This window comes from Saccostrea cucullata, unplaced genomic scaffold, assembly GCF_032062105.1.
Source record: "Saccostrea cucullata isolate Sc308-1 unplaced genomic scaffold, CSIRO_AGI_Scuc_v1 ctg4528, whole genome shotgun sequence".
Taxonomy (NCBI): Eukaryota; Metazoa; Mollusca; class Bivalvia; order Ostreida; family Ostreidae; genus Saccostrea; species Saccostrea cuccullata.
In genome coordinates this window covers 1-21,593 of record NW_026940199.1, presented here as the reverse complement: position 1 = coordinate 21,593, position 21,593 = coordinate 1, and the positions used below count along the sequence as shown (strand labels likewise).

Sequence of the window (21,593 nt, the reverse complement as noted above, 5' to 3'; positions counted from 1 at the left end):
TCGCGTTTGGTGTCCCAAATTAAAGATAACAATTTATTAATATAAAGTCACAATCCAGAAGAATAAACATATAACATTTGTTTTCAAAAAGGATCGTCAAAATGAAAACAAGATAGCGCCCTCTGACGGTTACAAACCCCCTTTACTCTCTGCTGGTCGGAGTTTACGGAACAGCACTCTGGTTGACCGAGACTATCTTTTTAGTGACAAGGTCATTTCCTTTTATTATATTACAAGTAACAGCTTTTTAAAAAGCTTGCCTGACTTAAGGAGGCTGGTGGGTCTCAAATTAATCCCAAATTAGCCACCAGATTTAACTTAACTTTTTAGATACGGTATCTTTAGCTGTCAACTATCATTTGACAAAGAAAAAATTCATACATTTTAGTTTTAAAATTTGATCATTTTTGTATATCTTTATATGGAGCTCTCCTTTTAAAGGAGATTGAAATAGTCTAAAAATGGCCCACCCCCCAGCCTCTTTAATCTCAATATCTGCATGAGGAGTGATAAACCTTTTGAGAAATACTGTGGGTTTAAAATGTTTCCTTCTTTATATTTTGAGAACCTTGTGTAAATGAAATCTTGATTTTATTTAACTTTTAGAAGAATCATCTCTACACTGCATACGGGGGGGGGGGGGGGGGGGGGGTCTGCAAGTGGAGTGATCTGCCCTTCGATTTTGATTTCGAGCATCATTGTAAAATCTGTTACCAAATCATGCCGCATTATCAACATTTTAAAAGAGAACGAAATAAGTAAATTCAATACTTAGGCCTTTGTGGAAATAAAAATCCCAGATTTGCACTTGTTTCTTATTTATTGTATGCATCTGAAAGAGACGCATAATAGATCATGCATCTTGAGACAATGACTGGTCTGCGTTGTTTATTATTATTGGACTAGTCCATTTATGGAATAAACCAACCGCGGGATCGGGAATCAAATTAGAATCAAAGTACTCAGTACTGAAAGACGGGGTCAACCGTCAAACAATTTCTCTAGATTTTACAAATGTGATTTTTTAACGAGTTTTGATAAATTTTTTTAAATTAACAGACTAAAAACAAAACTGTGAATAATATATCTCTTTAAGAATATAAATTTGCGGTTTTTATTTAATTTGAAGTAGAAATTTCAATAATTGATAAGTCTAGAAACCTTTTTGAACTGTCAAAATTTCACCTGGTCTGAATTAATATTTTTCCGGAAGTAAACAATGGATGATGCGTACGCAGTCGTAATACTACGCAGGAGAGTACTTTGTTTACTAGTGCGTTTTACAATTAATATTGAGTTATACGTTTACAAAATGCTTCATGAATTTGATTTAAAAAAGTTTATATCACTTTCTTCTGTTTGATACAGAATGTTTATTTTTTGATCAAAATAATTTCTGCACTCTTTCATAAAGCGTAGATTTAATTCATGTGTTATCACCACGGCTTCCTTTTTGAGGGCTCTGACAGTAAACTAATAGACGGGGTCACGTGAATTACAAAAATGAAGTCAAAACAACACTGAATTACGTCTCAAGTTTAGTCAAGCTATAATGTAGAATATCAGGAATATGTCGAAATATACTATACTTTAATGTACTTCCGTGAATAAAAAGCTTACTTCCGGTAAAAGGAGAAGTCGTTAAAAACGCAATTTAAATAAAAATAATGAAGAGAGATATCTCTTTGCAATAAAAAGATGTCACTTTTTGCTTGAGCGATATCTCTTTTAGACACTTTTGAAAGATATCTCTTTTACTTTGAGAGATATCTCTTAAGATAAACTAAGAGAGATATCTCTTTTACTTTGAGAGATATCTCTTTGTCTTTGAAAAATATTTCCCAAAGTAAAAGAGATATCTCTCTGAGTGAAAGAAATATCTCTTTAACCTTGAGAGATATCTCTTTTCACGAAAAAGATATCTCTCAAGTAGAAAGAGATATCTGTTTAAGTGGAAGAGATATCTCTTACAAAAAGAGATATCTCACTGAGTGAAAGAGATATGTTTCTGAGTATTAGAAATATCTCTTTAAGTTTAAGAGATAGTTCTTTCTCATAGAGATAACTCTTAAAAATGAGAGATATTTCTTTAAGTTGGGAGATATATCTATTTTCTAAGAGATATCTCTCTTAAATGAGAGATATCTCTGTAATTTGAAGATGAATTTTATTTTCCGAATAAATAGCAAAAGGACTTGCCATATTATGAGTTATAAGAAAAAAGACTGAGTATGTAATACCCAGAATAATAGTACCGTGTAGACAAAAATGCTATAAATCCCTTGTTTGAAATAACAATAATGATGGCAGCTTCGTTGATCAACTGCTAAAAGTTTAAGATTCAGGAAAACGAAAGTAAGCATATTTATGGCAAGCCCTTTTGCTATTTATTCGGAAAATAATTTTTTTTCGATGATGGCGTCACTTTCTATCTCGAGGTATTAAGGATGTTCTGATCCAAATCTTTCTAGCGCAAAAGGCGCCGGAGCTCGGTAGGACTCGAAAAACATCTCAGAAACATCTCACAAAATTTGACACCTTTTGTTTCATATCTTCTGACCTGTTCATAATTTGTTAGAAAATACTGAAGCGAAGATGTGCAGAATGTAGAGCTTTTATGTAATATAAAAAAAGTGGGGCTGACCCCTCAATTAAGGGTCTCAGAAGGGCCAAAAGTCGTTTATCCATCCCTCTTTAATGAACAATTTTTTACAATACATTGCTGAAGCAAAAATGTTTGACTTGACAATCTGCAACAATATCTTGTAAAATTATGATCATATGTTGCGTAATTTGGGGCCGTAAGGGGTCAAAATGCTTAATCTTTTTTTCTTTATACCTCCAAAGAGAAACACATTTTGATAAGCAGTATTGCTAAAAGATGTTCAGAATCGTTTTCTAAACAATATACAACCATTCAATTGTTGCAAAACGGCCCCATTAAGTACTTGAAGGGCTGGTCCCTATTTGATTTCTATTCTAGTTGAGAGATAACGAACAGTATTCAATATTAAAGTCCATAAAACAATACAAATTAGGAGCAGAGCAAACACAGGACCTCCGAAACATCAGAGGTGGGATCAGGTGCCATGGAGGAGTGAGCATCACCTGCTGACCGGTCACACCAGCCTTGTGCTCCTTGTCATGATCGGGAAATAACGGAAAAAATTCGTCAATTCAATGTACAAATAATGGACTAACAATTAGTATGAAAAACGTCAGTCAGCATATGACTTAATGATAAATTGTATTTGCTGTCAAGGTCGTTGTATCGACCATAGAACTTACGAAATGATGACTTTAAACGAGACTGCTGATATTCTTGTTTCATAAACTTGCTTGTCGATAATCTACCTCGTTTTAGAAATTGTTCGTACTTATACATGCTCTTGCGTATCGAATCAACTGAGATATATAAACTCCGTATGCAGGTGATGAAGGTATATTGCTGCATAAGTAATGGAAATTGACGATAGAAAAGTTAAAGCTCATCACGTTTATCATATAGCTTGGTTGTTAGATTACCATTAACGTCCCTTTCAAGTAAAATATCCATGTATGAAACAGATGTGTCAGACTCTGTGGTATCTTTTATCTCAAGCTCTCCAGGATATATCATATCGACGTAGGAATGGAAATTACCATTAATTGACAATACGTCGTCGATATATCTAAATGTCGAGCTGAAGGCCACAGCAAGTGTTTTCTTCTTTTCACGTATAAGATTTTGCACAAATTTTAAGTTGAGTTCATTTTTACTTTATAAATCTTTTTCTATAAAATCAATAATATGATTATCTAATGTAAGGTTTTCCCTGGGGAAAGGTTGAAAAAGTAACAAATTAATTGAAAGCATCTTTAAATCAAAAAATTGGAGTAGGTGGTATTAATCAATTTGATTTTTGATACATGTACATGTATACATATCACTAACTTAATACTTCAATAAAAAAATAAATTCTAAATTATACATTGTATGAATTACCAGGGTATATGTGTGTCATATGGAAATAATTAAAATTGTTTGATTTTCATTTAAAATTTGCCGATGCTCTAAAGACGAGTAGAATCATCTGAAATATTGAGTGCTACTGCATCCACGATATCCGGAAAAACGTTTTCTTCTCCCACCGTCTCTATCAACTCTGACCTCCTCATAACGGACAGAAAACTCTCTGTACATCTAGTCAAGAGCACCTTTATCCCGACATAGCGGTACTCCCTGACAACGAGAGAGAGGGCGGATATCCCATTGACGTCTACGTAGTTAAAGGAAGAGCAGTCAATGATAACCAGCCTCTCCTCGCTGCATGTCTTCTCTACTTTCGTTTTATCGTTCTCCTTGGTAGGAATGGATTCCACGGAGAGGCTGACTTCGTTGTTTGAATCGTGAGGTTTAAGCGTTCTAGGGTCCCAGGCTACACGGTACAAACTTTCACGAAAGGATTCAGATGTTGCAAAGTAAAGTGACGATTCCATCTTAAAGACCTTTACACCACGCGGTAAAACTGTGAAGTTTGTTTCTCCAACGTACAAGTCTTCATTTTGCAGTTTTCCAATTAGTCCTTTTTTACCTCTCTGACTTTGAAATACTACCAGAAGAACACTCAGTCCCACACCGCAATACAAAGCATAGGGAAAGTCAATAAGCACCCCTGTAGCTAAGGTGGCGGTCCAAACAGTAAAGTCATATTTGTTGATCCTCCATAACCGGGGTAAATCGCGAAACTGAAGGAGGAGGTTCTTGACCGCCATGATGACCATTATAGACAGCACAGCTAACGGTAAATACTGGAAATATTCTCCCAGAAATAGCAAAATAAGCAAAATCACCAGGGCAGAAAAAATGCCATTCATGGTAGTTTTCGCGTCCATAGATTTTAGTAAGATGGTACGCGGTGGCGCCACGCATGAGGGAAAACAACGAAAGAAGGAACTGCCAAAGTTCGACATTCCATACGCCACCAGCTCCTGATCAGCGTTGATGGCGTTCTTGGATTCACAGACTTTGGTCATTGATATGGTCAGAACAAATATGATGATAGCAATAACGACAGAGTTTCCTATTATGCCACTTCTCAGGTCTGGAAGGGTGGGGGCTGGCACACCCGGTGGAATATTGCCGACCACTGGAATACTGAACTGAGAATGTAATTCGCCAAAATAGGACACGACACTGCCCAAAATGACAAGAATAAGGTCTATTGGAACGGGCATAAACATTTTCGTTTTGAACTTTTCATTGATGAAATCTTTCACAAATATCAAAATAATTATGCATACAATGGATGTTACAATGGATCCAACATTTGCCGACGTGATGTTCTTGAAGATTTCGATGTACATTATCACAATCTTACCGGGACCTGAAACAGAAGGTATTCGAACTCCGAGGCTCTTCGGAACCTGGCTGCTCATGATGTGGATAGCAGCAGTGGTTGTAAAGGCTCCAACAAAAGGAGATGACATGTATGATGCAATGAATCCAAGTCTTAGTAATCCCAAAACAAGAAGAAGCACCCCCACTATAAACGAGGAACCAGCAGCAATGGCCGCCTTCATTTCCACGAACTCCTCCTCATCTATTTGTCCATCGGTGTTGTTAGAACTGTTAGTACCTCCACTCGATTCCGGTGTAGTCACCTGATCTTGTATGAGATTTGCAGTGAATAACGAGATGACGGCGTTTGTTCCGAAAGACACAAACGGACAGGTTCCGAATATTACATAAAGAACAACCGGAAAGAATGACGTATAAAGTCCATACTTTGGGGCTAGAGATGATAATATACCGAAAGCCATTCCTTGTGGAAAATGCAAACACGCTGTCGATAGACCACTGACTGCATCTTTCAAGAGGTATTCTTTGATTTTGTAATGACGCAGTACACTTACAATGGGAAACAGAGAGTATATATACGCCAACACGGATTTATAGGTAAACCATGAGGGTGCTTGGATATTCCCGTCTTTTTGGTTCTCCGTAAGATCTTCCAACTCGGCTTGGGTTTTCGGAATCCGGACCAGAGTTAGATGTTCAGAAAAGTCTCCGTCAGGTGGATATTTTTCCAGTTCATGGTTTTGAAGATCAGTGAGTCTGAAAAAAAATCTTACGCAATGACTATATTGCAACATTAAAACAACAAATAATTAACTGTCATTTACATTAAATTCTAGAAACAATTTTTATCCCCCCCCCCCCCGCAATCGAAGATTCGGGGGTTACGGTATATAGTTTTCTGCCCTGTCCGCTCGTCTGTCTGTCTATTTAAAATCTATAACCTTGCTCATAATTTTTGAGTGGATGAGGCTATGTTTTTCATATTTCACAGGTACATTCCTTTTGGTACCAACAATTTTGACCTTGACCTTTGGAGTTTGACATGCATTTGAGAAAATTCAACCCTCGTCAGAAGCTGCATGCCACACGGGGACATCAGTGTTTCACAAACACATCTTGATTTTATTAGTTTAATGGTGAATGATTGATATAGTTAAGTCAATCAAGATGTGTGAGTAAAAAACTGCTATCGCATGACAGTTTTGGCAAAACTAAGATTCTTAAACTTTTACTTCAAATATAGGTCAAATTTCAAGGTCAAAATTATAGAAATGTTTTGTCACAAGGAATACATAGGACTGTGAAATACAAACGCCCTAGTGCTAACTGTTCAAAAGTATTAGCCAAGGTTAAGGTTTTTAAAAAAAGGGTCATTAAACTCTATGGTCAAGATCAATTGATCAAATATCCTTACACACAAGGAAATGTCAAGGTACAGTGAATACTTATGTGAAGTAAGAGAGCTCAGCACTCACTTTTTAAAAAAGTATGACCAAGTTTCAGTTTTGTAATTTATTTTTATTTTAACTCCAAGTTCAAATATGTTGGTACCAAAAAATTCCTTACCACAAGGAATACAAATTTGAAATATTAAAGCTATACTTGTAGCTCGAACCAAACAAAAGTTATGGGCAATGTTAATGTTTTTGCAGATAAAAGACAAATTCCACAGTAACTGCATTATGGCTTTATCTTTATCCTGCCAGTCTTACCATTTTTTCTGAATAGTTTGATAACTACCACCACAAAAGGTTATCAGTTTGACATCGTAATCTGTGTCAGCCAATGCAGAATGCACTCTGCAAAAGTAATACCAGAACCTCATTTTCGTGAGAAAATTTCTAGCTCTAGTTTTGCGTGTATTCACCCCCACCCCTTTCCCTGCCACGGTCAGAAATTCAATATTTTGAATATTCTGAGTACTTTGTCAGTCACTATTCAGTATTTAACATTGCACATACTGCGAGTTGAGTTGCGACGGTCCATTTCTTGTGTGACGGTCAGCCGGGTTCGATCGCCGGTGGCCAGATAGCTCAGTTGGTAGAGCACCTGACCGGATTTTCAGGGGGCCCGGGTTCGAATCCCGGTCTGGTCCGCTGCATTTTCTCCTCTCCCGTTACACTTGTAGAAATCAATTCCATTGTACATTAAATGTCTATATTTTCAAATAAAATATGAAAAATCTACCATTAACACTCTCTAGAAAAAAAGGATTCTCTGGTCTTCGTTAATTTTTAGCACAGATGTCTGACATGGTAACAGCTTGGGAAAAAATAAATAAAATACATAATCCTAAAAGTTTCTCCTTATCTGATATTTCTTATCACAATGTAAAAAAATATATCAAAAATTAACAAAACAGTGATAATCAATACTTACGTTGTCATAATTATAGGCCACTTCTTAAGTTATATCACCGGTTTAAAAAAAAAAAATAGAACACACTCTGGTGCTAGAAAAAAGTCCTCTGTGATTTAGTATGGAGACATAGCACTGTCTTTTTTAAATTGTCAATTTTATTATCGATATGTGGTAATTTCAAGACTACAAGACACAAAAAAATGACATGTTTCACTTCATGTGTGTTACTTTAGAACGTTATTCTGTTTCAAGTGATAACATATATAATAAAAATGTGGAGATAATGAACAGTATTCAAGCTCAACAGTCCATTAAACATTCCAAAAGAGGAGCAAAACAAACACGGACCTCTAAACATCAGAGGTGGGATCACTCCGATCAGGTGCCATGGAGAAGTGAACATCCCCTGCCGACCCGTCACACCCGTCGTGTGCTCCTTGTCAGGTTGGAAAAAATCCGTGGACAATTCAGTTTGTAAATAATTGCATAAAAATCAGTATAAAAAACATTAGTCAGCATTTAACAATGTCATTGAATCGATCATAGAACTTACAAAACGATAACTTTAAACTAGACTGCTGATATTCTTGTTTCATCATCTTGTTTGTCAATAACTTACCTCCTTTTTTGAAAATTGTTCATACGTAGAACATGCTTTTCCGTATCGAATCTACTGAGATATATATATATATATGGTATATATATTGTTGCATAAGTAGGTCGTCGTTATATCTAAATGTGAAGTTGAAGGCAACAGCAAATGCTCTGAACAAATTCTACTTAGTATAAATACATGTACATAAATAGGTCTGCTAATAACGGGGCGCAATTCGTACCCATTGGAATTCCAACATATTGTTGGTAGACCTGGTCTCCAAAAACCATATAGATATTGTCAATCAGAAACTCGAGCATCTTTCTAACATCAACTTCAGAGTACTTTTGTATACAATCATATTGTTTTTAACAAAGAAATGCAAATGACTAATGAGTAAATTTACAAGTTCCATTTTTATTTTAAAAAAGCAGCTGTCAATGATGCAAAAAGCCTGGGCTTTAATTCATCATGTGAAATAGTTGTATATCAAGTTGAAAAGTCCTAAGTTTTTATGTTGTTGATTTTGGTTAAATTTCAAATGTTCCAAATTGTATGTTTTTTAAAGTCCGCAGCTGATTAACGCCACTTGCACATTACTCTTGAAGTTTCTCCTTCACTACTTTAATATCTTAGTGAGGATTAAAGAAAGGGGTTTGGTAAAACATATGATTATAAAACCTTGACCACCTACTGCATGCGACATGAGGGACCAGGATTTGCTTTATTGATTGCTGTTTTACGTCCCATTCGAGAATTTTTCACTAATATAGTGACGTCATTACACGCCTCGGAAGGACTTTAAATCTGCACCCTAACTTCGTACTTAGAGCCATTTAGGAATGGGGTTTTATCAGCCTAATATCAACTAATATGGAGACGTCATTACACGCCTCGGAAGGACTTTAAATTTGCACCCTAACTTCGTACTTAGAGCCATTTAGGAATGGGGTTTTATCGGTTTTTTTTTTTATGTTTCATCCAAGGGAATCGAAACTTTCACTTCAAAGTGCCGAGTGATAGGCGAAGAAACAGTTGCTACCTGATTTTTGGGAGTTGAACCATTTGCTAGCGCTCTCGAGCGCTAGCAACTACGTTAGTCCAAATTCCTTGAATACGCATGCTCAGCTTCATGGTCGTGCATTCTGGGAAAACCAAACTGTGAAAATTACTATAGATAGACCGTACGATAACAATTTCGTTGTATCATTAAATAACTATGTTTATTTATTGTGTAGCTTACAGTTTAAAGATAACCGCATAATTGCAATTAAAATTTCCCCTTTTTTGACGGAAAAGCCCGAGTCTTTATCTGATTGTTCTAAACAAAGACAAGGGAGGTTTTTTTTACGTCTAAGCACAACCAAAGATAGACTCTTATTTCTGATTGGTCAATTCAGCCAATCTTACGATTCCAGAAACAAGAATTTACACTAAAAATAACGAATAAATCCATTATTCATAAAAAAAATTCTGATGTGCATGGCTTTTTAAAACCTAACAGTTCTTGACAAAGATGACCCAAATGACCAAGCTACTTCACATTCGGAACTCTCTGGATTTCTTTATACAACATGCACTTTGAGTCATTTCTATATTCTTTTTTACTCCCCTGTATTTTCTTTGCTACATTGCCACGAAATTCTATTCTTAAACCAGATCATACAATGCCTTAATCGGCATCTTCGCCATATTATATAGAGTCTCCCCTCTCCAGTAAAAGTCATAAATGTTCCGTTGCGTAAAAACTCCAATAGTTCAACACAAAAACTTCACACACACACACACACACACACTCTCTCTCTCTCTCTCTCTCTCTCTCTCTCTCTCTCTCTCTCTCTCTCACCCGTTTCTTTACCTATGTGTCTATAAAATACACTTCACATAACTTTATCACACTCCAGCCTCGATAAAAATTAAAGAATTCAGCAAAATAAATCACTTGATAACGGACCTTCCTTTCTGTGTTTAAAAATTTCTACGGCGCTAGCTCACCTATATTTTTAAAAAGATATACTTGGTTCAATCTCCCTTGGTCGTCACGCGATTTCTAGCGCAGTAATTTTACAATAAATTATATAGCGGCCGCCGTGGTGCTTCTGTGTCAACCAATTTACTTCCCTGTGATATTCAATATAAACTCGTACCAGTCTAATAGATATAAACTCGCAGAAACGTCCGCAATAAAAACAGTCCATCTCATTTTTCTAAATTAACCTAAATTTCATAAATTCCACAGTAACTACATTCCGGCTTTATCTTTATTCTGCCAGTGTACTACCACAGACGGTTATCAGCTTGACATCGTAATCTGTGTCGGCCAATGCAGAATGCACTCTGCATGCAAAATTAATACCATGGCCTCCTTTTTCGCAAGTGAGAAAAGTGCATTGCTTAAATTTTGCTTGTATTCACCCCCCTTTCCCTGCCCGGTCAAAAATTTAATATTTAGAATATTCAGAGTACTTTGTCAGTCACTATTCAGTATATTCTATTCATCTCTCTCTGAGAAATTACACATAAATTTGATTTCCGAATGGAAAAAAAAGTCCCAGTTTTCTGTCATTTTTCAATTGGCAATCCTCGGCTTGACTCCACTACGCTCCATTACAAAAAGCTAGCTCCATCAAGTTTCAGTGTTTTAATATGAGTGGCAAATATCGAACGTAAAACAAACAAAATGTAAAGTATTCAGACATACTTACTTCTATACAAAAATTACTTGAAATGAAATTATGGAATAAAAAACTTAATGATTAAGTTATAAAGATAGAATATATTTGATAAAAAAGATGAGCACAGAATTCTATGAAAATTAATTATTGTGTCCGAAAAGAACCATTCATACCCAAAAGAGAATAGCAAATGCTTGTTTTAATCAGAGGAAGAAAAATGACAATCTAGTGTCTGGTGATGGTAACATCGAATATAAAGAGTATTTATTTGTTTGGGACCAAATATCTTGTACACATTCAAAAAAGTGTTGGGGGCGTTTGTTTGGTTTGGTCAAATTGTTGTCAAATCTTTATCCGGTAAGTTGAATTGTTTTTTCTCTGCCTCCCCCCCCCCCCCTTCCCACACACACTTTCAAAAACGGTGCTAAGTAAATTGAACTTATTTCTAATGCTTGGTGTTGTATCTCTATCAAATCTGCACTAATTGACCTGTATCTAAATGTAGCTGCAGAAATGTTAGCTCTCCGAAAAAAATATTTTGACAGACCGGAGAGCTATAGTGCCACCCATTGTAAAAACTGTACATTTATTGCGCACGAAAAGTTGAGCTTATTTCTGGATTAAACCTTTCTAATTCTTACCTCAAACGTGAAAAAGACAGATTTGTAAAAATTCCTTCCTCCTCTATGAAGTTCTCTTATATTTGACATTTGCACGAAGTGCGTTAGACCAAATTATCTTGCAAACCAAAACTGCAGCATAAATAGACGACATTTTAGATGATCTCAATTTCAAGGCCAGATGGGCTATTAACAACAATTATAAGGAATGTTTTGTTGTGGAAAAAGTGAAGGAATATTTTAGAACATGTTACATGTAGTAATATTTTGATATGATAGTTCAAAAACATGGAAAAATAAAATCGTATAAACAGCGCACTTTTTGTGCGCAATAAATATATACAGTTTTTTCAATTGGCGGCACGTAGCTCTCCGGTCTATCAAAATATTTTTTTCGGAGAGCTACAGTTCCGCAGCTAATTTAAAATCAGCCCCACGACCTTCGCTATTCAAATTCAATTGAAATTATTTTTAATGTTTCGTGTTGTATCTCTAACAAATCAGTTCTAGCTGACTTGAATCTGAAAGCATGAAAATGTTCCTCTACTTCCTGTGAGATCTTTCAGATTACAATGTTCAACTCCCATGAGTACTTTCAGTACTTTGATTTAAACTAGGGTAAGTCGCGAGCTGAGTTCAAACTCAATAACTTCCGATCACGGACTGAGCTAGATGGAACTAGGTTTTGCAAACCTGTACCTTCACTACAATTACCTTGGAATGTTTGTTTATGAAGATCCATAGTCCTACTTTTCCTGAATTCTAGTTCCATCATGGTAGCTCAGTCCGTGATCGGAAGATTGTGAGTTCGAACTTAGTCCGAGCGAGAGTCTGGTCTGATTCCTATTTAATTTTTGTAATTTCAAGAGCGAGAGTTACTGGGAAAACGATGGATTTTCGAACTTAGCTGATTAACTATAGATGCTAACGCGGGGTATTCTTTCAAAATCGGTGAAAAGTGCGCCTTTAATTTTATCTGGTTTTATAATAAAATACCTTTGTCTGCATTACAAGTTAATAACAAATATTCGAATGTATTTTCATGGAAGACGCCATCTTGTTAGCTTTTAGCGATCTGGTTACAAAAATTAAATAGCATGAAGACCTCTCTCTCGCTAAGTTCAACTTTATTCAATGTAATGCTATTACCTAAAATAGACTAGTTCGAACTTAGCTTTCCGATACTATATTTCAAAATCGGAAGAAAAGTTTTAATTTGAACGTTAATAACAAATATTATGTACGGTAAATCCAATCGCAACTTCTCGGGCCTTTCCGACTAGCGGAAAAGTCTGACGGAAAGACCCGAGATGATGCGATTGCGGTAAATCTACAGTTAATCTTGCATTTTTATTTTTTTGTTTTAGCTCAGATACGCAATATAAGTTTAAACATAGTCGGAAACCCACCGTGATCTCGTCTTTACATATCGTGGTAAAGTTTCCGACGATGAGGTTTAAAACGCTTTCATATTTCACAGATGCATTTCTTGTGACAAGACCTTCCTCAGGTACCAATAATTTTACCTTCACCTTAAACTGTTAAAATTGACCCTTTTTTGATTAACTTTAACTTCAGTCATAACTTTTGAATTTTAGTGCTTACCCGGTATATAGTAATAGGGCTTTTATGTTTATGTTTTTATGTGTATTTTATGGAACAAGAGCTTTCCTTGGGTCCCGACACTTTTGACGCTGTGGAATTAGACCTACTTTTGAAAATATTTAAAGAAGGCCATTTATGTATGGACGGTTGGTCCCAGGGTCTTCATATTTCACACGTGTATTTCTTGAAACAAGACCTCATTAATTTAACCCTTTGACCCTGACCTTTGGGTTTAATATACCTTTGAAAAATCTTCATAACTTTTCAACAGTTAGAGATAGCGTATTTATATCCAAGATATTCCTGAGACAAGTTTTTATCTTTGGGTTTGATCGTGATCAAATATTTTCTATCTTGAAACCTGTGAGTTTGACCCATTTTTGCAAAATTTGCCTACAGCTTTAATCAGTTGGTGCTAGGGTTTTATTTCTTGTGACAAGAGGTTTTCTTGGAATCAACAGTTTTGGCCCTTTGACCTTCTTTTAAAAACTTTAACCTTGACCATAACTTTAGAATGGTTCATTGTATGACTTTCCTATTTCACTGGCTATATTTCTTTGACAGGATATTTCTCTGGGTTCCAACATTCAAACCTTTCGACTTTCACGTACTTTTCAAAAACTTAATACTTGGTCAGAACTGTTTAATGGTTGATGCTAAGGCTTGTAATATTTCACAAGCTCATTGCAATATAAACAATAAACAATATCTAAATGATTTGATCAAATCTTTTGAATAAATAATAAAATGAATTACTTTTGTTTGTACTTTACATAAATACAAAACAAATTATCAAAAGTTGTATTTGGTTGTAAAATTATTTTTTTTTTAATCAATTTATTTATTTTACTAGAAGAGAATTAATCTATTTAATATTTGTTTAAAATGCTATCAATAATGTGGTACCCACACACACACACACACAAAAACTCTTCCCATCTGTTTAAAATATTTTCAGACATGTAAGATCAACCAATACGGAATGCATTAACAGACTGCACTCACGTTCAATCACGTTCCTTCTGTGGTTAAAAAAAGAATATACAGGTTTTCTCTTTAAAAGTACATCGTCAATTGTCGAACAAACACCACTGCAGAGATTTCAGTAAAAAAAACAAGCAGTAGAAAGAGATATTCAAACAATACATTTATTACAAGAAATACATATTCATAAAAAGTCACATTATTACATAAACATATTGCTGCCTTGTTTCCTAGAGATCTGTTTTAGGTCGTTTGGCGATAATCTAAAATTTTCTTAGGGACTGTGTACTTTTTCAAGTTGGCTGCTAGTGAAGGGTGATCTTTCAACACATCGCCTTGTTTATCGAAAAGTCGAGAGACTATGTCCATAAAATAAATGTCTGCCAAGCTCAGCTATAACAAAATGAGAAATTTATACATAGTGCATACATGTATATATAATGATTCTACAAAATGCTCATCTTGAGATAAAAAGTGTGTTTCGTATTTTTGATCGCGATGAAATAAAAATTTAAGAATATATAATTATATAAATACTACTGGATACCTGTGATCCTACAAAATAGGTGCCGCCATTGCCGTCCAGGAAGTTCTGGAGAATCCCCATCACACGGGGAATGGTCTCCTCCTTCAGTTTCTTAAACATTTCAGCCTGAAATCACAGTTTATAATAAAATTACTGACAAAACCTTATGTATGAAATCTTTGGAAATAACGAACAGCATTCAAGCCCAAAAGTCCATTAAATAATACAAAATTGGAGCAGAGCAAAAAGCAGAGGTAGGATCAGGTGCCGCGGATGATTGAGCATCCCTGCCTACCCGTTACGAAATTGACACTGATTACTATGGCACGCCAAATTCACAAAAATGAGTTAAACCTAGTTTCACAATTGATAAACTAGGTTTATCGACTGTAAACTATAGTTTACAAACCGTAAACTATAGTTAACGATTCGTAAAGTATAGTTTTCATCTGTAAAACTATATTTAACGGTAGTTAACTATAGTTTACGAATGCTGATCTAAGTTTATCTGTCTGTAATAAAACGTTAACAATAGATTTTGTTGATAAAGATAGATTCACGTCTGTAAACTATAATTTACGATCGTTAACTATAGTTAAGAATTTTAAACCATAGTTTACAAATCGTGAAACTATATTAATCAGATAATCTATGTTTTGCGATTACAAATGATTGTTTTTGGTGTTAAGTACAATTTATGGTTGTGAAACATAGATTATCGCGTTAAAAACTACTATTAGATTAACGTTGTTAACTATAGTTAACAGCCCGTAAACTATAGTTTATAACTGATAAACCTAGTTTATCGACTGTGAAACTATGCATATGATTAGCTCATTTTTGTGAATTTGGCGTGCTAAACATAGTTTCACAATTGATAAACTAGGTTTATCCACTGTAAACTATAGTTTACAAATCGTGAACTATAGTTTACAATTCGATAAGTATAGTTTTCATCTGTAAAACTATATTTAACGTTAACTAAAGTTTACGAATGCTAATCTAAGTATATCTGTCTGTAATAAACGGTTAACAATAGATTTCGTTGATAAACATAGATTCACATCTGTAAACTATAATTTACGATCGTTAACTATAGTTAAGAGTTGTAAACCATGGTTTACAATCGTGAAACTGTATTCATCAGATAATCTATGTTTTGCAATCGCAAATGATTGTTTTTGGTGTTAAGTATAGTTTACGATTGTTAAACATAGATTATCGCGTTAACTATAGTTTACAGACGTGAAATATAGATTAACGTTGTTAACAATAGTTTACAGTCCGTAAACTATAGTTTACAACCGATAAACCTAGTTTATCGACTGTGAAACTATGACTAGCTCATTTTTTGTGAATTTGGCGTGCCATATAAATTCCGATTTTTAAATTATGAAAAATTAAATCAAAATTTCTGTTATCCTTTTTGTGTACATTGTATTAAATGTATGGTGTGTGTGTGGGGGGGGGGGGGGGGGTTAAGAGTGTCTATGACAGCTTGATGTCTTTATGGCTTATTTTTCGATTATAATCAATTTACATTGTAGGTACATTACTAGTAGATAGTGCATGATTTGCTCTCAAATAAATCAAACTGTATAAACGAATTTACGTTAGAACAGGAATAACAGAGTCCTCTTTACCTTAATAAAACTAAAGGAGGGTTATCCAGTCAAATGGGGCAAACCACTGAGTATCACTGCCAAACCCAAGTCAAATATTTACCTTTCTTGTTTCATCGGGTTCGAATACCGGTTTGATCATCTCAGTCAACAAATCATCGACAGTTGCTACTACCTGGTCAATCAATAACTGATCAAGGCTGGATTTTCCCGCCAATCCTACATAGACAGAAATATAAACTGAAACATATTGTCGATATGTAGAATTCTTTAGAAAACATAGGTACTATATGCTTGTCCCCCTCAATAAAGAAAAGCCTGATGACCTTTTTTGATTGTTAAGGGGTGTTTGGTAGTTGATAGGGTGAACCGTTGAATGTGCCCCTCGATCCACCTAAAAATGTATGATGGTTGTGCGCCCCCTCCGAAAACTTAAATTGCTTTCTAAGGCCTGAAATAAATTTATATTGGAGAGAGCCATTAAACTTTACATCTTGCCTGGTTAATTATTTCTCTTGCCAACTACATTTTATAAGATTTCTTTAAGAAAAAAATTGGAAGAAGGGGAGGTCGCTAGCTTATTCCTTAAACTATCGAGTACTGATCGTGGGTCACTACATGTACTTATCTGATTCGTTGATGGGAGGATTTTATCTAGATGTTATTCTACAAACACGTTAGTGATATCAGATAGTATCTATCAAAGTCAGGCGGTTAGTCGTTTTTGTATACATATAAGTTATATCTAGCAAGATAAAAATATCTCAACCATTATTCAATAAACGTAAACGTGTATATATACACAAATCTTTTTTTCTTCTCATTTTATTCCTTACTTTGTTGTACTGTAATATTTTTTAGCTTCCCGATTCTATACTGTTTTATTGTGTAATATACTAGTATATTGTTATGCAGAAATTTTACAGGGAAAGGAAATGTTAAAATTACAGAACTCATTACAATTGTTTTATGTAGCCGGACAGGAACATTGTTTTGTTGAAGGATTTTTGGTTGTCTTCATGTACGTGGCTTTCTCTGCAATAGTCGAGTTGTCCATGACCATACATAACACCGAGGAATGCCTGTCTATAATGCAGGGACACGTTAGGGAGTGACATGGCACAGCAGGTCAAAGGGAGGTTTAAATACATGTACGTCCCACAGGCCAACTACAACAACCTGGAGTGATGGCTAAATAGGTTACGTATGGCGTAATCTGCCTTTTTCGGTGGCTTTAATTACCAGCAGTGTCACTGTTGGTCGCTGCATGTCTAAGGTATTTTTTTTTAGATGGCAAAGATACCTGGTATGTTATTCTAAACGAAACACAATTGTAGATGATCAAGTTATGCATATGTTTACAGGCCTGTAGGAAGCAATTTAAGTTGGGGGAGGGGCATAGCCATACATTTTCAGTTTGGGGACACTATCAACTACCAAAAATTCCTTGACAAAAAAAAAAAAAGGTACGTTTTCATTGAGGGGACACATGCATATCGTAAAGTTCTATGCTTTCTATAGTATTCTATATGTCGGTCATGGTTTATTATTAATTCAAATATATTTGGTATAATTTATCATTATGCTAAAGATGAGCATCTGAAATGAGCACTTAAAAGAAGAGAAAAAAAAAACTTACCATATTCCCAAGGATATCGACTATTCCAATACTCTGACAGTACTTTTTACCATCGATTTAAACAGGATCTACCCGGGGCATAGCTAAAAACAGATGCTTACATTAAAAAATCATTTTTTTTTTCTTAACTATGAATTGGTTTGCATATATAAAACATATTTTCCAACATATTTTTGCTAGAAATGAAATGTATTTTGGGGGGGGGGAATACTTATTGGGTTGAGTTTGGGCCATTCTTCGCGTTCTCCCCGGTGGTTAAAAGTCCACCCCCGCAGCTGTAAGTACCAGGGGATGATTTCTCCCCTCCCTTTCAATTAAAGTAGTGTAGGTTTTAATTTCACCATGATTATTTCCAGTTTATGTCCAGTCACAGTATGGTCTTGTTTTCCCCGTTACTTTTTAATCTAAAACTTTAATCGTTTGTGTAAACTTTTATATACTGACCCATAAAGGGGGGTCTAAGACAGCCTTTAATGCCCTTTAAAAAAGGACACTGGATTATGAAAATTTTCTCCTAATGTGTATATATTACGCTTTACAATTTTTTTTCCCCCCAACAAGGGGGGAACGCACACAGGGGCGAATCATTCAAAATACTTAAATTGTATATTTTTAGTATTTCACATTTTCAGTTGAGTGATTTAGTATGTGTATTGAAAAAAAATCAGGGGTCTCGAAATTTAAATTGTGATAAGAAAGTCGAACTGCAATTTTAGAAATTCTTTAAAAAGGTTAATTTATAAACAAAAAATATTTATTGGGTGTCAAAAAGGTCCCATATGTTTACATGGGAAAAGTCAACATTGAATTTCAAAATTTGCTCTACATTAAATACCACTCAGTAAACAAGACTTTTGCTAGCACAATTGGATATATATATCAGACAAATTTTTCTCACATAACCGCCTTATTCCCACTAGCGATGAAACATAGAGTTAAATTATTTGAATCTCGGATGTTGCATGGAACCTAAAAATTCCCGGGGTATTGGGAAAATTAAGACCTCAAGTAAAAACGCCCCAAATGACCAATTAATGTAAAAAAAAATTTTTAAGAAAAAAAAAACATTGAAATTTTAATGGAACAAGAATTTTTTTAGAGGATTTCTATTAATTGCAATGTGAATGCCATTTATCAGCAGAGGCATAAAAACAAACAGTTGACAAACTGACAACATATACATTAGACAATCAACCTAACTCAAACCTTTTTGGCACTAGGAGGGGTGTGAATTTTTTTCCAAAAAATTTTTATTAATACACTAACAAATTACCAGGATTTGCCACACTTCGGCAAAATTTGGAGGGAAAACAAACCTTTCAATAACATTTACATAAGTAAAGTGATGCTTTATTAAACTTTGGGTACCCCCCCGCCCAAAACTAATGCCTGTATAGAAACGCCAAGAGCCGTTCGTCTACACACAGACAGGGATGCACTGTTGAATGACTACCGGAAAATCTTGTCATGTAAATGAAATTAATGTCAATCAATCGGTGTTATCTACATGTCCCTTTTTTTGTTACCTGTAAAAATAACTGCAGTATTTAAAGGTCAAATTAGTAAATAACTTGATACAAATTTTTGGTCTAGTTCCATTATACATCATAATCAATTTCAACTTTTTTTTTCCCCGTACTTTACAGCTTTAGCAGAATTATGTGGAAAATAGGGTATTAATGACATTCAATTTGAAATCATATGAAAAGTAAACCGGATACCTATATCAAATTTGATATTCATTTAAAGAAGAGGCCTGAACATACTAATTACCGTTTTTTGGGCTGTAGGCAATTGGTAATTTCCTTTACAATATGAAAAAAACTCTCATATTCATGACTGGTTTTCTTAATTTTTCATTGAAAATGACAGTTTAAAATATAGTTTTTCATCTTGTTTACCTACAAAATTTTCCCCCAAACACCTTATTTTACCAAACTAAAGTTGTAAAGCATCAATAAAGGAATTTATTTCTCAAATTTGATAAATCTGTAGGCACCTTTCATTTCTAGATCTTACCTTAAGTGAACATCTTAAGGACGCTTAAACACTGCACACTTAAGAGCTCTATTTACTGGGTAGTTTTATACAGTCAGAGTGATCTGCCCTTGATGTAAGATTAAAGAAATTGTTATTTACCGTTAATTACATAATTTATAAAATTAGAATATTTTTTGCATTATATAGAAAAAGTAAGAAATTTAATTAATTATTTTCAATAATTTTAAAATAATAAAAACAGGATTTCTGCTAGAAATAGTCCATTGTCTTTGAACATTTTTCCCGTGCAAACAAGGCACGTACCCCATGTTGATTGTTCTAATGAACAAAAAATCTCAATATGCATATTTTTATATGACATTTTTCTCAGAGTGAAAAACATTTTCTAGTTTTTAAGCTTCCTTAAATAATTAAACCACAGGGGCTATCATAATATATTTGATCACTGTATATACGTTTTGTAATAGGCCTATCAAAAAAGTTTATACCGGCCCCGTGATTGAAACCCGCCTACTCATGAAATAAAATTTATAAATATAAGAAACAATCAATTTTGCGTTTTGTCATCTACGTTTTAGGCCAAAATTGTATATGAGACTATAGGGGGGAAAAATATATATTTCAATATATTGCAATACAGAGACAAAAAATATCGTATGCAATGTTTTTTGAAATATCGATATATTGGCAATATACTTAGATTAAGGAATTTTGTCATCAAAATGATTAAATATAAAAAAAAATTATGAAAGTTTGTTATTAAGACAAACAGTAAGACAGAAGTTGTTTTGGGGGGAATTTTAGAGATAACTTAAATGAAATAAAAGATTTTTTTCTTCATGTTGGTTACTTATCACAGTTATGTAAATTCTGCATGTAAATTAAAAAAAATAGTAAGAAAATGCCATTTTTATTACACTGAAAATATTGCAATACATTTCGCAATACAGTTAAAAATATCGCAATATATCGCAATACAAATTTGCCAAACCCAGTAAAACTGTTACAGAAATATAAGAGCATGCCTTGAGGCCCGTTACTTGAATATTTGTTTAAAATCCATTCGAGAACTTATCACTTGGTGGAGGGCTGCAAATTTAGACTTGTACTGGCAAAAGGCCTTTTTGCAGCGAGAGATCTTTTCCGCGCCAGCACCTACTGAGACAGAGCTCAGCTTCTAGCGATTCATCCGAAACCGGCGTCTTTTCACAATGGATTAACCCGTGACGAAATATACTCCAAGGGTCCCTTTCTTGTACTTCAGAGCTCTAACGACCAATTAAAAAAAAAATTAAGAACAATTAATTTGTGTCGATCAATCTTTAACTCATTTCTTCCAGCTTGATTCTTCATGCGTGTCTTTTGACTAAATCTTTTCCTTTGTGTAAATTAATTATATGCTAGCAGACGACTTCCTTTCTTAGCCTCAATTTAATAAATACTAAACCCCTCAAAAAAAAATGCTGTTGAAATTCACCATTTTTTTAAAAAAGCCCATGAGCTTTAAAAGGTGTGTGTGTAGATGGGGGTATCAGGAAAACAATTCATCACATGATTAACTGAAAAAAAGCGTTCAAGTTAAATTTAAAAAACCCAAATTAACAAGTAAAATATTTTTTTTAAA

General features: G+C 34.5%; 2 protein-coding genes and 1 pseudogene across 2 annotated transcripts in view; all 3 read right to left on the bottom strand.

Annotated features, from left to right (window-relative positions):
• The window catches only part of LOC134254954 (glycine N-acyltransferase-like), a 31,642-nt gene extending 30,823 nt beyond the window's left edge, over positions 1–819 (bottom strand). Inside the window, exon 1 of the mRNA XM_062737489.1 lies at positions 772–819. The gene's annotated coding sequence lies outside the window, so the exon portion shown is untranslated. The remainder of the gene's footprint in view (positions 1–771) is intronic.
• Positions 820–3,940: 3,121 nt separating this feature from the next.
• Positions 3,941–7,785, bottom strand: LOC134254951 (prestin-like). Its single transcript, XM_062737484.1, has 2 exons — positions 7,721–7,785; positions 3,941–6,097 (listed from the first exon to the last, which is right to left on the bottom strand). Exons 1-2 carry the CDS (start codon positions 7,726–7,728, stop codon positions 4,054–4,056), a joined length of 2,052 nt encoding a protein of 683 aa, XP_062593468.1. The 5' UTR covers positions 7,729–7,785; the 3' UTR covers positions 3,941–4,053.
• A 6,626-nt stretch (positions 7,786–14,411) lies between these two features.
• Positions 14,412–16,548, bottom strand: LOC134254956 (hematopoietic prostaglandin D synthase-like; annotated as a pseudogene).
• Positions 16,549–21,593: the final 5,045 nt, after the last annotated feature.